Genomic DNA, 17,305 nt, shown 5'->3' with positions numbered 1-17,305 from the left:
ATAATTGTGAAGTATATATTCACACAGTTCTTGTAGAGTAGAGTACTGAAGTAAAGAAGATAGCCACGAATGCTATGGTAATTAAACATAAGACGAGTTTAAACACAAAAACGTAGCTTACTCGGGCGACTGTGTTGAATAAGTAACATACTTAACCGAAATTCATGCACGTTACAATATCAAATATGAATAGCTAGTGTCAGTGCAATTTAGATGAATTTTATATCCGCTTGACATAATCCCCTAAAGTCATTATCCCGGGTCATATACTTCCTTACACGAATGGGAAATTGTACCGTAAACGTATCCGGTTTAGCATGATTTCATCACGAAATCATCTCTGCATGTCTTGTGTACGTTGCAAACGGTACAACTCTAACTTTGTCTTGTTATAAAAGGAACCCTCTCAAGATAAAGATCCGAAATCCGTTACAAAGGGTTGTTACCGATGCGATCTGACAGATAAAATACAATGAAAAAACAGTCATTACATTAAAATCAAATGTGTTGATCTGATGTCAAACAACGTATATAATATTTAGATACTAATGACTTACTAAGTCATATTTTACACTGCGCTCCACTATTCCAAGATGAACTTTTAGTATATGCATATAATGTACCAAACTTGAAGAGTCCAGTTGAACATTACCAGTTTTTGTGTACTCTCAAAATCTGAGATGGCCACTTGGTGGCCATATTGTGATTCTGGTCAGTTCCAAACAGTAAAATGCACAAGGACTAGATTCTACTACATTGGAATGTACAACTAAATTAAAATGAGATTTTATAAAAGTATGTGCAATCTTTTCTGATAATAAGCAGTCAAAAACTGAAACTGATCAATCCAATGAAGTCACATGTCCCAACAGATAACTTGCTCTAAGTTAAGACACAGCTAAGTCTTTATTACGAGACACTAAGTCGTTATTACGAGATACTAAGTCGTTATTACGACATAACTAAGTCGTTATTACGAGATATTAAGTCGTTATTACGAGATATTAAATCGTTATTACGCCAAACTAAGTCGTTATTACGACATAGCTAAGTCGTTAATACGAGACATTAAGTCGTTATTACGACATATCTAAGTCGTTATTACGAGATACTAAGTCGTTATTATACAATTATTGCCCTCGTTCCGGGTTGACATGAATATTTGACCACCCGAGAGGTGTCATGTCACCCGAGGGCGTAGCCAGAGGGTGACATGACACCTCTCGGGTGGTCAAATATTCATGTCAACCCGGAACAAGGGCAGTAATTGTTTTATTATACCGAAAAAAACATAAGTGAATTAATTTTGATATCAATAAGTTTATTTATTACTATCAACAGTTTTTAAGAAAAAAATTTAAGAGGTACCCCATCGTCTTTCTGGACCCGGCATAACATTCTCCCAGTCGAACTTTCAATGTATGGGCGTCGAAGTTTTCACAATCCTTTGGTCTAGGCCTACCTGTTGCAGATAGGAAATGTGTAAAGGAATCCACGACCCCATTGATGACCCTTTTGGTGTTTTTAGAATCCTTTTCTTGCAATAATTTCGCCAATTCCTCCTCTGTTGGCAGACGATAGCGTCCGCCGACAGCCATTGTTGTTGTCAAGCAGAATACTCGGAACTCCTCTGATTCGACTACTTTTAAAGACGTTACGGAAGAGAGTTCCGAGTTGGGGCCCACGAGAGGGTGACATGACGATTTCGGAGGGCTCACGAGAGGGTGACATTATGATATTCAGAGGGTGACATGATGTTTCGAAAGCGACAGCAAGTAAATAATGAATTATTTGGAAAGTTGTGGTTGACATAACGAATGTTTTTAATCACGTGACATGGTTTTCACTAATCAGAAGCTGTGATACAAGTCTGAGGTATAATAATACGACATAGCTAAGTCGGTATAAAGACATAATATATTTATTCGCTGTGACCCTTACAGGCTTCCGTATTTTTTGTCTAACTTACAAGTAAGGTGCAGAATAATCCTGTTACCAATTGGTAACTTTGCATTTCAGGAGAGTAATATTAGCTCACATCAGTAGTGTCACGATTTCCTGTTTAGATGTCGATAATGGACAGGAAAACTCAAACAAGGTTTCGACATGTGTAAGGTCTTTTTTATTACGGGAAGTTTTATAGTCTACATGTTGTTATATTCCCTTGTGCGATATGACGTCAGGAAGAAGGGTGTTTGATGATATGCTTTGTGGTTCCGCTGTCACCACCATACATATCGTTGTTGAGAGATTAGGGCCCAGACTACAAGGCGGGTTTTGTCGATGTCTCAGAAGTCATTTACCCTTCCGGAACACCTGGTCTCATTCTCCCTGTCCTTTACAGAGGTCTCCATTCAATTCCATCTCCTTTACAGAGGTCTCCAATCAATACCACCTCCTTTACGTAGGTCTCCATTCAATTCCATCTCCTTTACAGAGTTCTCCATTCAAATCCATGGCATTTACAGATGTTTCCATTCAAATCCATGTCCTTTACAGAGGTCTCCATTCAAATCCATGTCTTTTACAGAGGTCTCCATTCAAATCCATGTCCTTTACAGAGGTCTCCATTCAAATCCATCTCCTTTACAGAATGTATTGGATTTAACCATTTTAAATATTTACAATGTATGACTACACTTTGAGCATTACAGAAGACTCCATTCAAATCAATGTCCTTTTCAGAGGTCACCATTCAAATCGATATCCTTTACAGAGTTCTCCATTCAAATCCATGGCATTTACAGAGGTTTATATTCAAATCCATGTCCTTTACAGAGTCCTCCATTTAAATCCATTTCCTTTACAGAGTTCTCCATTTAAATCCATGTCCTTTACAGAGTCCTCCATTTAAATCCATGTCCTTTACAGAGGTCACCATTCAAATCCATCTCCTTTACATAGTTCTCCATTCAAATCCATGTCTTTTATAGAGGTTTCCATTCAAATTCATGGCATTTACAGAGGTTTACATTCAAATTCATGTCCTTTACAGAGTTCTCCATTCAAATCCATGGCATTTACAGAGGTTTACATTCCAATCCATGTCCTTTACAAAGGTCTCTATTCAAATACATGTCCTTTACAGAGATCTCCATTCAAATCCATGGCATTTACAGAGGTTTACATTCAAATTCATGGCATTTACAGAGGTTTACATTCAAATTCATGTCCTTTACAGAGTTCTCCATTCAAATTCATGGCATTTACAGAGGTGTCAATTCAAATCCATGGCGTTAACAGAGGTTTCCATTTAAATTCGTGGCATTTACAGAGTTCTCCATTCGAATCCATGTCCTTTACATACGTCTATATTCCAATCCATGTCCTTTACAGAGTTCTCCATTCAAATCCATGGCATTTACAGATGTTTCCATTCAAATCCATGGCATTTACAGAGTTCTCCATTCAAATCCATGTCCTTTACGGAGGTCTTCCATGTCCTTTACAGAGGTTTACATTCAAATCCATTGCATTTACAGATGTTTCCATTCAAATCCATGGCATTTACAGAGGTTTCCATTCAAATTCATGGCATTTACAGAGTTCTCCATTCAAATCCATGTCCTTTACAGAGTTCTCCATTCAAATCCATGGCATTCACAGAGGTTTCCATTCAAATTTATGGCATTTACAGAGTTCTCCATTCAAATCCATGTCCTTTACGTAGGTCTTCCATGTCCTTTACAGAAGTTTACATTCAAATCCATGTCCTTTACAGAGTACTCCATTCAAATCCATGGCATTTACAGAGGTTTCCATTCAAATTCCATGTCCTTTACATAGTTCTCCATTCAAATCCATGTCCTTTACAGAGGTTTCCATTCAAATTCGTGGCATTTACAGAGGCCTGTATTCAGATCCATGTCCTTTACAGAGGTCTTCCATGTCCTTTACAGAGGTGTCAATTCAGATCCATCTCCTTTACAGAGTCATCCATTCAAATCCATGTCCTTTACAGAGGTCTTCCGTGTCATTTACATAGGTGTCAATTCAAATCCATGTACTTTAAAGCGGTCCCCATTCAAATCCATGTGTTGTTCGTTTTCCCTTTCATTTGATCGATATTGAGTTAGAACAAAGGTTTCGTTTGCAAATCTGTGCGAGCGATAGCGAGGTTTGCAATGTATGACATTCTTCATGTCTGTTGTTGCGCGGCCTAAATGCCTATAATAACACTACATCAATATGCATTATAGCAAGTGCAATGTATTGGATTTAACCATTTTAAATATTTATGACTACACTTTGAGCATTACAGAAGTCTTCATCAGATCATTAACTAGTAAAGAGCCCCTGAAATCAATCACTAGGACAATATGTGTATACACGTCTGAGAAGTGGCTCATTATATACAGCGGAAATCAAAAAGGGTGAAGACAATAACATATTCCGTGTTTATCTAATTTGAGCGTCTGTAGGACGACAGTATGGTGTGTAAAGAGTGCATTCTCCAGATCGGTGCTGATCAGTTTGTGATCCCCATCGAATCTGTTCTCAAAACGTTTGGTTCCAAAATTGAAATGTTTATAGACACAACATCCCGGACAGATACGTACACGAAATACGTCATTAGGAGGCCCAAAGACTCTACCATGGCTCTGATAGAATACTGCTATACCGGACAGCTTCACATTCCTAAGAGTATCTGCAAGGGCGTGTTTCTAACAGAGCTGAAGTTCTGGGGAGTGAATCACAGCCTGCTGGAAACATGCTGCTATCACAAGCTCTGTGCTTTCGTGAACGATCAGAAAATGCTCAAAGGATTCGAAAATATGCACAAGAAACCAGAAAATAGCAGTGCTGGGCGAAACGTGAACGCAAAAGAAAAAATATGGGGTATTGTCAACTGTGATCGAAATTCAACGTGTTCAAAAGTATGTCATGTGGTGATGAATTCCGAGCTAGGATGCTAATTAGAAACGATAGAGGTATACTTATATAAATACTTGATTTCTAGAACAAGTGTTTATGAATATTGTTTGTAAAACTTCATTTCAACATGTTGATTAATGTTAACCTACAATCATTGTCATCACTAGTAAACGTTTTTATTTGCAATAATATGCTTGATCAAAGAGCAAGTATGTTTATATTAGACCTTACCTTACACAAGTTCGAATATTGGTGTTATCTAAACGTTAACTCAAATTTTACTAAAATTAAAATCTATAGATTTTATCTGAAAGTAATCCTATTGTGACATACAATATTTTCTAGACATACGTTAAGTATATCATGAAGAATGTTACAATTTATTTTTTTATTTTTCTTCTTTTGGAATTGATTCTAACATTTATTTCTCTGTCACTACTGATCCGACAATATGACGCTGGTATAGTGGTATATACTGTTGTATGGACTTGTTGATATGACAAATGTATTTCCAGGTGTATTTCTGTGTTTCAACAACCTTTGTACTGATGACGATTGCTATCCTCGCCCTTACAAGCATGAATGACGTACAAGATACAGGACAGTATCCCGACATGACAGACGTGCAAGAGACCGCACATCAGAATATGTCTGCATCAGCAGTTAACTTGAATGTGTCGACAACCCTTAATCCGTTATCGAATATCAGTCAACCTACCGCTACCGAAGATCCCACTACGCCGCCTGGTGTCGGTAATGTTGAACCAACCGAACTGATATACCCTCCAGTTTCTATTTACGTGAATTGTGATCCCTGCTGTCACCTAAACGGCACGAGCCCGGGGCAAATACCAAATAGAAGAACCAATTTGAGAGTAGAAAATACAGACATTCACCTGAAAATCCTAGAATGTTGTTTGTTCTATATATTACAGCCAAGCGCAATACAAGCGAATGAGATGGTCGAACCCCCTACTGACTACAAGGACTCTGAGGACGTTTATGATGTAGACAAATCTACAATACCAATACCTGATTTTACCTATCATAATTATGATAGTGCTATCAATCAAACAAGCCGATTAAATGAAATGAAGGCATTTTCAGGGTTTGTTAACGTCACGCCACACTCTTCCTTCCAAGACATGGCTAGTGCTATCCCAAATACTACTGCTGATCACAGGCTTAGTCCTTCAAATATCAGTTTTGAAAAAATCAAAACTGTTAAAATAAATATCACAGCAGATCATCTAAGTGTCAAGGTGAAACTGAGTGACTTCGTTTTGAATACAGTCTTAAATTCCAAGGAAAAGTTGTACTCATTCGCCTCATCACTAAAGCTAAACAGCATAACATATTTAGAAAATGTTATATGTTATTACATGGAGTACGTCCTAATGGCATTCTTTAGTGTTGAGTTTGTCCTCAGACTCATCACATGTCCGATCAAAAAGGAGTTTCTCAGCGGCGTGCTGAACTGGTTAGACCTAATCCTTCTCCTTGGCAGTTTCGGGAGAATTTTGTTGGATTTACGGAGTGATTTGATGGAGACTATGACCGTGGTGTACGACCTGCTCCTTTATTTACAAATGTTCCGTGTATTTCGTCTCTTCAGGACAATAGAACATATCAAAGCATTTAAGGTCCTTCGTTATTCCCTTGTTACTGGTATGAAAGACATTTGCGTTCTAGGCATGTACGTCATGGTAACAATGTGCCTATTCTCCAACTTCATCTACTTTGTTGAAAATAAATCGGATTTTCCCAGCATTCCCGCGGCATGGTGGTGGAGTATCGTAACCATGACAACGGTAGGATATGGAGATATGGTACCGAAGACGGTGTTGGGAAAGTTGATTGGCTGTATCTGTGCTCTGTCAGGAGTTGTGTTATTTTCCCTCATCATACCAGTATTTGTAACCACGTTCCTGAACGCCTATGAATACGCGAATGGGTCGCTTGATGACGATCAGTGGAATGACGACTCTAAGAAAAGGATTTCAATAAGTCTATGTAATGTTGAACATGAGTCTCCCGAATGCCAGGAAAGAGAAATATGTGGTTTGTGCGATATTGAAGTTAACTGCATCGGGCATAAAGAACACACTAGAAACACAATCGAACTCGGAATCTCCAACGGAAATCTCCAACAGAAATCTGTAAAGGAAAACCAAGAGACTATTTGTATTTGAAGTTACACGCTGCTCAATAACAACTTCAAATGGAATCGATGGAAATTAGATTGAGCTTGCCGATGCCCATTCATATCCATGGACAGATTTCCCAATAGGAAAATTTGGGTTATTACAACAACTGGTCGTATCGCGCATATATCGAGTGACGAGGAACTGGACCGTCTATGGGGCTCGTTCACCCAGGAGCATGCCAGCGATTAACTTTATTCTTTGACGCGCATGATTCATGATATGTATATATATGTGTGTAAACTCTATTTCATATTAGTAATATATATTATACAGTTATAACAGCATGCTACCTGGCGTTTTTATTACTCGTTGTGTGTTAGTGCTGACTTTTTCAGAAAAAAAAATCCTCTCCAGCACTTCTTCATCCAGATTACCGAAACTTGTAGATAAAGCCATTTTCCGAAATGTTCCTGTAGCATTCCCTGGAACCATTTCAGTAAACAAACTGTGTCTGCTTCGTCTCGAAAACGCGTATGCATTGTCAATCAGAATGAATGAAGAAAAAAGGCGAAAATATTAATGCGCTCATTCCGGGTAAATAACACCTTTGACTACCAATATGGTTTAGAGCATTTTGGGACGATGTGGTTCAAATAGCATTTCTATTTTCTTCTTTTTATATAGTGTAAAATAAGGAAAGGGTATAATGACATCATATGTAGATTACATAAAGTCTATAGAACAGCTAAAAAATGCAACATACACTTTACAATGTATGTCAGTATGAGTTTTACGTGTTTGTTTATACCAGTTATCAACCAGTGCAAAAAGTCTGTACAATTGTAGAATCACGGGCATAAACCTTACATGCCTATATAATTCAAGTTTGCGTAGTCAAGGAAGCTATAATAAGTTGATTCTAACCATTAGAACCACATTCTCAACATTCCGACTGATTAAAATCAATCAGCTTCCTTGCATTTTCATAATTTAATATCATTTATTAATATATATTGTAAAAGAACCAATGCATGTGATGTTGTTATTGTATTACTTGTGTAAGTTTCCTTTTCCTACTGATGATTGTATTTTACAAATGAAAAGTTATATTTTTGTTCTCTTTAAACAAGGTATTGGAGTAATTTGATCGATAAAATCAATAAGACTAAGTCTAAAATCATGGTCTATCCAATGCTTGAATACTAGGTACTTACTTGACAAGGTTCCAGGTAACCAAGGTTGATCATTTTCAACCTTCAATTAGAATCGAGGTCAGAAAAAAACACATGTACTGATGTACATGTAGTTTTGTTCTTTTTCAGTAGATTGTGGATTTCACCAGTCACTCGTCCATGTTTAACACGACATCGGTATATTGATCTACAATTAGATACTTTCTTTTTGTATTGTTATGTAACTTTATAAAGAGGGCTACTGGTAGCTTAGATACTAGATAATATACAGCGATTCTTCGTCTTCGTCCCAGCTGGTATTATCAGATTAAATACATGTTAAAGAAAATACATGATTAAGCAGTAAGTTGTTATTTATGTATGTTTACATCTACATTGATCGTATCAATGTACGTATGTAGGTAAAAACTAATGACAACATCCAGGAAAATACAATCGCAGTTATCAGAATTTCGTTACATTGTATCTTTTTACTTTTGTAACTATTTCTTTCATGTGTTGAATTACTACAGTCTTACGGATATTACAGTCAATGGTCTCAAAGTATATATTCTTTATGTATTAATGTTAAGTATGATCATGTGCCTTTCAGTCTTTGTGATTGTGCTCTGTATAAGTCTTATGCAAACATTTTTGTTTATATGTCGTGTTGTTCCTGTCGTGCGTGATCAATCGGCAAACCTAATGACGATAGATCTCTATATTATTCCTGTTGAAACCCATTATTATTTTATGGTTTTTGAAGACAGGTTGTATGATCTGCATGCAGGCAAAGTAATTATTGTATTTCTACATTATGTCGAAAATATTAAGATAGTATCTGGAACTAGTAGAGTATAAGGCTAAAAGGAGAAAAAAACTAATGTTTTTGATTTCTTTCAAACTCATTATAAAGATTATAATATTGTAAGTATCCAAGACATCTATTTAAAAAAAAAAAGACCTAGAAAAAGAAATTTTGGAGCAATGGGGATATAAATGTTATTTCAACTCGTATAAAAAAACTACTCAAGGGGAGTCAAGGTAATATTTTAGCACTTGATATTTGAATTGAAAAAAAAATAGGTTCACACTAATTAACATCTACAGCATCTATCACGTCGAAATTGTGATGATGTAGATTTTTCCAAAACAAATTATGAACCGATAAATATTTACAATAATCCTAACTGTATCATATATAGATATTTCAATTTAGTTTTAGACCTGACATGGATACTGAAATTACATACATGTAAACAACCCCAGTGCACGTATACAACTTGATAATTTGACAATTTGATTTATCATTTTAGACTTTTTTATCCAAACTGCAAACGATATAGGGAAAGGAGAAGGGAAGATCATATCAAACAAACTAGATCAGATTTCTTCCTTACCACAGATAACCTAAAAAACATAATCGATAAGACCAACATTTATGTTGGATACAGATCAGATCATTCCATAATAACTCTTTTGTTAAAGAAAAAGGCTTATGGAAATTTAATAACAACCTTTTATGTCACCAGAATATGTGCAAAAATTTAAGGATGCAATAAAAAAAACATTGAAATATTGAAATACAGTATGCTTCTCCCGTTTATAATAATGACATCATAAATATACCAGATTCTGAACTTTACTAAGTGTTGATGATCAACATTTTTGGAAATATTGCTAATGGAGATCAGGGGAATAACTATTTTACATTCATCATTTAGAAAAAAGGAAAGAGATAGCAGAGAAAAAAAATAATGCTTGAGTATCTAAAAAGGAAATATATGAAGAATAAAATAATAAACTAGAAAACCTTAGAAAAACTCAGATGAAGGGATATATGATCCGATCTAAAGTAACTTCGCTAGATGAGGGGGAAAACCATCAAAATATATGCAGATCATTCTGATCGAAAATGTAGATCTGGATCATCTTTTAAGTGGTTTTGATTTTGTTAAACTAAGTGACAATGAGAAAGTACAATTAGAGGGGGGATTAACAGAAGCAGTATTATTTCTAAAACACAAACTGGATTGGAAGACATATTGGTGAAAACACTAGACTTATATATAATGATATTATTAATGACTCTGAACTAAATAATAGACCAGGTCTTCTGTTATTTATTGATTTCGAAAGGGCATTTGATTCAGTCTCATGGAATTTTCTACATAAAGTCATTTATTTTTTTAATTTTGGAGAAAGCATTAAAAGATGGATATAAACCCTATATAATAAAACTTTTCTGCTGTTGTATGTTGTCAAAATTCTTTAACATACAAAGGGACTGTCGACAAGGGGATCCTGTCTCCCCATATCTCTTTTTGCTTGTTGCTGAAATACTTGCTAATCTCATAAAAAAATAATAACAACATCAAGGGTATCAAAGTACATCGAAAAGATGATAAACTCACACAGTTTGCAGATGACACCTCAATAATTTTAGATGGATCTAGAAACTCATTCAACGAAACTCAAATTGGAACTCAAATGGGGAGAAGCAACATTTTATTCTGCTTGGAGTTGATTTTTCGGTGAATCTAGATGAGATAGTTATGTTAAATTACTCAATAAAACTAAATAATATAAAAAAAAAATAGTTTAAACCATTGGTAAAGAAGAATTCTGACACCTATTCGAAGGATATTAGTTGTGAACTCAATCATAATACCAAAATTTAACCATTTGTTTATATCCATTCAAACTCCTGACAACACCTAAACCTACAACTAAAAACTTTGTTTTTCAACTTCATTTGACAATCTTCAGTTGACAAAATAAAAACAAATACTATAATTCAAAGCTATGTCAATGGAGGTCTCAAAATGATTAATATTTCACAATTTCTTAGTCTAAAGTCTACATGGATGAGAACGCTACTTCAAAATGATAAGAAGGGCTTGATAGATATTTTTGAACCGAACACTTCCCAATAAATCATTTATCAGACATAAGAACTGATTTCATTAAAGATCTTAGAACTAATAATACCTTTTAGAAACATGTTTTGAAGGCATGGGTTAAAATTTCAGAAGCAACAAAGGTGCAGACTCCAAGTGAATTTCTATATCTTCCTATTTGGTACAACTCGATTTGGGTAGGGAAACTGTCTACTTTATGAAAGTATATGTCGTACAATCAAACAAAGTTGTCAAAATTTAAATTCAAACATAGGGGGAGATAATACTATAGAAAGACATTTTATACTCAGTCATATTCACATTTTATTAAAACGTGAAAAGTGTTGCAAAGATATATATTTATGTTTGATTAAAAGAAGTAAATATATGATAACATCAGAGCAAAAATGGCTACAACACTGCATTCTTCCAATGCATAGCAATGTGGTTATATGTCTAACACATATGTACAATATGATAAATGTTTTTAATGCAAATTCCAAATTTATCAGAGTCAGTGTTACAGACGAACCATGCTAATTTCCATCAGTATCTAAATGTTATTTTTGTCTAATGATTTTAACTTTCGACTAAGCAAACCCTGTAATCTAGCTATTGCTAACTTCAAAGCAGTATGTTTATCTGAAATGGAAACCTATTTTACATTTATATATAATGCTTTGGCATGTATTAAGCAGATTTTTATTATTTTACGAGGTCTGATTGATATGTTGTGAGCCTCGTATTGAAGGATTTGCCGGACATATTGTACTATTCTTCAACATAATCTCCTACAGCATCTATTCACTTTTGCCAGCCGTGAGTCTCATTGTCAATTTTATAGAGCTGAAAGTGGGTGCCTGAAAAAGCTTTTTACTTTTTCTCCCTATCAATCTCAAATGTAATTGTAACCGTCTTTTTGTCTATATGCAGCGTAGCAATTTGAAATGTTAGCTGTGGTAAAAGTAATGATCTTACTATTAGTATTCTCACTAATATAATTAGTTTCCACATTTTCCCATTCTCTGTTATTATTTATTATTTATTATTATCACTATTTTCCTGAGAGATGTCGACAACTGACGATGACATTAACAACACAAGTTTCGAGAGTTGAGGTTGGTGAAGACCATGGGAAATGTTATAGTCGACATCATGTCTTTTGGAAAGAAATATGTTTGGATAATAGTTTCCTTATTATGTCGGTCTTTTTTGTTGCCAATGTACATTGAACTTAAACGATCATTGTGATAACCAAGAGCATAAGAACTTATGTCCTAGCAACATTCCTTACAGCGAAAACAGAATATGTGAAAAGGAATCAGTATATATCTGGATCCATTTGTTAATATCAGGACCTATTATGGGATGTTGAATTTCCACCGGGAGCACCAACAGGACATTTCATCCCTCGATGTTCACTATTAGTATATCTAACTACGCTTAAGTCATTAAGCAAATTTAAATATGCATGACTATAATCAATGCATTATCTAAGTCTTGAAAGTGTCCTATACGAATGAACTATTAAACAGTCTTGGTATGGTACCCGGTTGTCTAAGGCCAGCCTCCGGACAATTATCTATGTACATGTTGTATCGATGCCTATATAGATAGCTAATAGACGACAATGTACTAGATTTCAATACTCAGAAACAGTCAAACGTGCGTTTGGTAGTATCCTCTAAAGAAATACTTTTATGTTTTGATTTCCATTAACATTGACAGTATGGATTATAAAGAGTGCATTCTCCAGATCGGTGCTCATCAGTTTGTAGTTCGCATGGAATCTGTTCTCAAAACTTTCGGGTCAAAGATCGAAATGTTCCTTGATACAACATCCCAGACAGATGCATACACGAAATACGTTATTAGGCGGCCCAAAGACTCTACCATGGCTCTGGTAGAATACTGCTATACCGGACAGCTGCATATTCCTCAGAGTGTCTGCAAGGGCGAGTTTTTAACAGAGCTGCAGTTCTGGGGACTAAATCATAGCCTGCTGGAAAAATGCTGCTATCACAAGCTCTGTGCTTTCGTGAACGATCAGAAAATGCTCGAAGGGTTCGAAAATATGCACAAGAAACCAGAAAACAGTAGTGCTGGACGAAACGTGAACGCAAAGGAACGAATATGGGGTATTGTCAACTGTGATCGAAAGTCAACGTGTTCAAAGGTATGTTATCTCTGTTGTTACTTTGTAAAGTAATTTTGTTACTACCATATACATATTAATTAATACATGATAGAAGACGGAAGTGTATTTAATTATCAAGAAGTATGATACACATAAACTTAGTATTTGTATTCATTTTTAAATTCGATATGAAAATTTGATGATATTTCTATCAGTAATTCAAAATATATTTGGTGCAGATATTTGTAAACTTAAGTGTTGAGAACATAGCAGAGGTTTCGGGTATGTGTATTGCAGTATATATGTACAATGTATGTTAATCTGGTGCTCTGCTTCCCACACCTTCGGTCTAATTTGCATGTCCAATCGCTGATATGTCGTGATTTGAGGTTGGCCCGTTATTTACGATGTATAACTCATGATTTCAATTTACCATATAGCCGGGGGTTTTTTGCAGGGATTATATATTCGTTATTTCTCGGGGCTTTGATGTAGTTGCGAAAATCTGATTTGTGAAATAATCAGACATTCGGTAATTAGTATCCGCGAAATAAACAGCGGTGTAAGACTATCGTTATAGCACGCAGTCCTTAGCCGACTTAGCCGCCTTTAATTATCAAAGGTTATTTCGGCAATTATAATTGTTCTTTCCTGTTGTAATATAATGTATTAGTATCTTCCTATAACCAGATCTTTTTATTCAATTAGATTTAAAATTTAAATCTTTTTAAATAAAATCGCAAAAATTTTGATCGGCAAAAATAACCGGCTATACGCTACACTGTTGACTACGTTAAAGTATTTTGCATTATCGAAATCCAAATCTACGTGAAATCAAAACTTACTCGAAGTCTCATGTTTACGATGAAGTGTTTCACGGAGGAAATCACTTATATCTTTTTGAGACGCGTTTGTCATTCCGTATCGACAATAACACAAACATAAAAATTCGAGATTGGCAATTGCAACTTGCAACATTTCAATTGCAAAAAGTGGTTTGATTTAAACATACATATACAAATGGAATCGGACAAGTGTGTGGTGTCATGAAAGTTATATCAGATGTTATGCATATGAAAACCAAAGTAATATTTATAAATAAACTCCAGGGATTGATGTCTGACAAATATATTTCCAGGTGTATTTCTATGTGTCGACAACCTTTGTACTGCTGATGATTGCCAATCTTGCTCTGACTAGCATGAACGATGAACAGGACACCGTCCAGAAGGACATGTCTGCATTGGCAATGGACATGACTCAGACACCAGTCTCTGATCTGAGAGTCAATCCAACAACGGATACAGATCCTTCAAGTAAAACAATGAATTGCGTAACGACGACACCAAAACCGTTGATGTTTTCTCCTATGATTATCAAGGTGGATTGCGCTATTTGTAGTTTACTTTCACGTGGAAGCCCGGGGCTATCGCCGACTGCAAAAAGAACCGAGTACAAAGTAGGAAATACAGACGTTTACTTACACATACCAAAATGTTGTCGTCCGTTCGTGACGCAATCATTGCCAATTTACGTGGCTAAGATGGTTGACCCTCCTGCTGATTACATGGACTATGGTGATAATAAGCCTGCTGATTATACTGATTATGGTAGTGACGACCCCATGGATCAGAAAAACCAAACACTTCTACATTCGGGATCTGTTCAGATAATGCCAATTCCAGCATCGAATGAAATGTCTAGTGGTAACATTAATCCAGGGGCAAATCATAGTAAAACAAACAGCAGTTCGCTATTATCACAAAACTTTACAATAATACGTGATGACTCTATCAATGCGAGGATTTTTACTGCTTTAAAGGAAACGATTTTGACTTCAAAAGAAAAATTATCTTCATTCACATCATCTTTAAAACGTAACAACGTAAAACACATTGAATATATCGTTTATCATTATATGGAACACGTCATAACAGCATTCTTTACTGTTGAATTCGTCCTCAGACTCATTACATGTCCGTATAAAAAAGAGTTTCTCAGCGGCGTGCTGAACTGGTTAGACCTAATCCTTCTCCTTGGCAGTTTCGGGAGAATTTTGTTGGATTTACGGAGTGATTTTATGGAGACTATGGCCGTGGTGTACGACCTGCTCCTTTATTTACAAATGTTCCGTGTATTTCGTCTCTTCAGGACAATAGAACATATCAAAGCATTTAAGGTCCTTCGTTATTCCCTTGTTACTGGTATGAAAGACATTTGCGTTCTAGTCATGTACGTCATGGTAACAATGTGCATTTTCTCAAACTTCATCTACTTTGTTGAAAAGAAATCGGATTTTCCCAGTATTCCCGCGGCTTGGTGGTGGAGTATCGTAACCATGACAACGGTAGGATATGGAGATATGGTACCGAAGACGGTGTTGGGAAAGTTGATTGGCTGTATCTGTGCTCTATCAGGCGTTGTGTTATTTTCCCTCATCATACCAGTATTTGTCAGCACGTTCCTCACAGCCTATGAATACGCGAACGGGTCACTGGACGAGGATGTCAAGAGAAAACCTGGGCGAAAGGTGTCGCCAAATATAAACACAGACAAACAGGTAGAAAATCTCTGTTGCGTTGAAGATGTGTTCCCCAAACATCAGAAAAGAGAAACTGCTTGTAATGTAAACATGCAATGTCCCCCATACCAGGAACACTCCAACGGAGATCTCCAACGGAAATATCCAACGGCAAATCGGGAGACTACTAAGTTCTGATAATATGATAATAAGAACATGTTTATGTAATTTGTATAAGAACTATGATATAATTACTGAACATGACCACATTTTGGAGTGAGATAACGAATCGTCATTATCTGAATGAAGCAGTGATGAAAAGGATTATAGTAAAATATTGATCAATTATTGGAAAGAAAGACCTGTTTAGTTTCACAAATGGTAACAATATACATAATGCTCATGTGTAACTACCAGTGTTGCATGAAAGGGCAAAGAAGAAATGTGTCGAGGATTTTTAATGGTGAATCGTAAATATAACGTTTTTCACAACTACTTTTTCTAAAAATGTATTGTGTATTTGTCGTTATACATAACAAGTTTATTCCTTCGTCAGGTTAGTATTTCTGATTGATATTATGAAGATATAACAGAACTATTAATGCATTTCCCCATTAACAAGATACTTTTCACTTGGGGATGACCTGTTAAACGACAGGAGTAACACGTGAATACAGATCCGCTGCAATATCTTACGGCATATCAATGATCTCTGTTGTTATAAATGTATACTCATCAGAGGTCATTCATATTTTATTAACCATATCACTTATAATAGGTATCGGATAGACGGTCAACATAAAGTGAAATCCAACGGTGATTACGTGGATGGAACATTAATTCGCTCATTGCTCAGTCTATCTGAAGTGGATTAATAATAGATTGGTCCGCAGAGTCAGTAATTGTTATTGTAACAACTTAGCGTTGTCATATAAACATGTAACAAAATCACCTGAATCTCTAAGAATACTCATCGTTCTATATATTGTAATATTTTGTTGCCTTGTGTTAATCTGAGTATTGTGATCACTACTATGTAGAATAATGTGGTTGTTACAGTTTTGTAAGTTTTGTTTGATATATTGTATTTGAATTATATGGAAATAAAGATAATACTGAGTAAATGTCCTGGCTGGCAGTGATTTGTTCGTTCTTCATGACTGAATGTGTGAAATCTGCATTATCCTTCTTATATAGTGAAAACAAAAACTAGAACCCATAAGAGTAAATATCAAAATGATAAACAAATTCTCAACCTACCTACTAACAACAGACTTTGAAAGGGAATAAATAGTCAAATACTCGTATTATTCTGTTTCCTGCATTGATACTGCATTCTACACAGGACGGAAATCAATGACACAAAATGTTTTTATGACAGACATTTTGATGTTTCTTGGAATAATAGGATGCTTTGGCGAATGTCAGATGTAGCATTTCTATGAAAGTAATATAGGCTGTTTTTCAACGTCATATACAGTTGATAAATTCCGTAAAGTGTAAGGAGGTTTTCGAATAGAAAATGCGGCGTTAGCAAGAGGTGTAATTTGATA

At 35.5% G+C, this 17,305-nt stretch overlaps 3 protein-coding genes across 3 annotated transcripts; all 3 read left to right on the top strand.

Annotated features, from left to right (window-relative positions):
- Window positions 1–4,430: 4,430 nt before the first annotated feature.
- On the top strand, window positions 4,431–15,069 carry LOC117328472 (potassium voltage-gated channel subfamily B member 2-like). Its single transcript, XM_033886005.1, has 3 exons — window positions 4,431–4,877; window positions 5,391–13,270; window positions 14,370–15,069. The coding sequence occupies exons 1-2, from the start codon at window positions 4,431–4,433 to the stop codon at window positions 7,065–7,067; spliced, it is 2,124 nt and encodes a 707-aa protein (XP_033741896.1). The 3' UTR covers window positions 7,068–13,270; window positions 14,370–15,069.
- LOC117328471 (potassium voltage-gated channel subfamily V member 1-like) lies at window positions 12,824–14,694 on the top strand. The gene is made up of 3 exons (XM_033886003.1): window positions 12,824–13,270; window positions 14,370–14,547; window positions 14,633–14,694. The coding sequence occupies exons 1-3, from the start codon at window positions 12,824–12,826 to the stop codon at window positions 14,692–14,694; spliced, it is 687 nt and encodes a 228-aa protein (XP_033741894.1).
- LOC117328470 (potassium voltage-gated channel protein Shaw-like) lies at window positions 14,775–16,880 on the top strand. Its single transcript, XM_033886002.1, has one exon. It carries the CDS (start codon window positions 14,775–14,777, stop codon window positions 15,948–15,950), a length of 1,176 nt encoding a protein of 391 aa, XP_033741893.1. The 3' UTR covers window positions 15,951–16,880.
- Window positions 16,881–17,305: the final 425 nt, after the last annotated feature.

Source organism: Pecten maximus, chromosome 5, assembly GCF_902652985.1.
Source record: "Pecten maximus chromosome 5, xPecMax1.1, whole genome shotgun sequence".
Lineage (NCBI taxonomy): Eukaryota > Metazoa > Mollusca > Bivalvia > Pectinida > Pectinidae > Pecten > Pecten maximus.
Note: the sequence above shows the minus strand (reverse complement) of the source record. Positions and strands in the feature narration are given on the sequence as shown.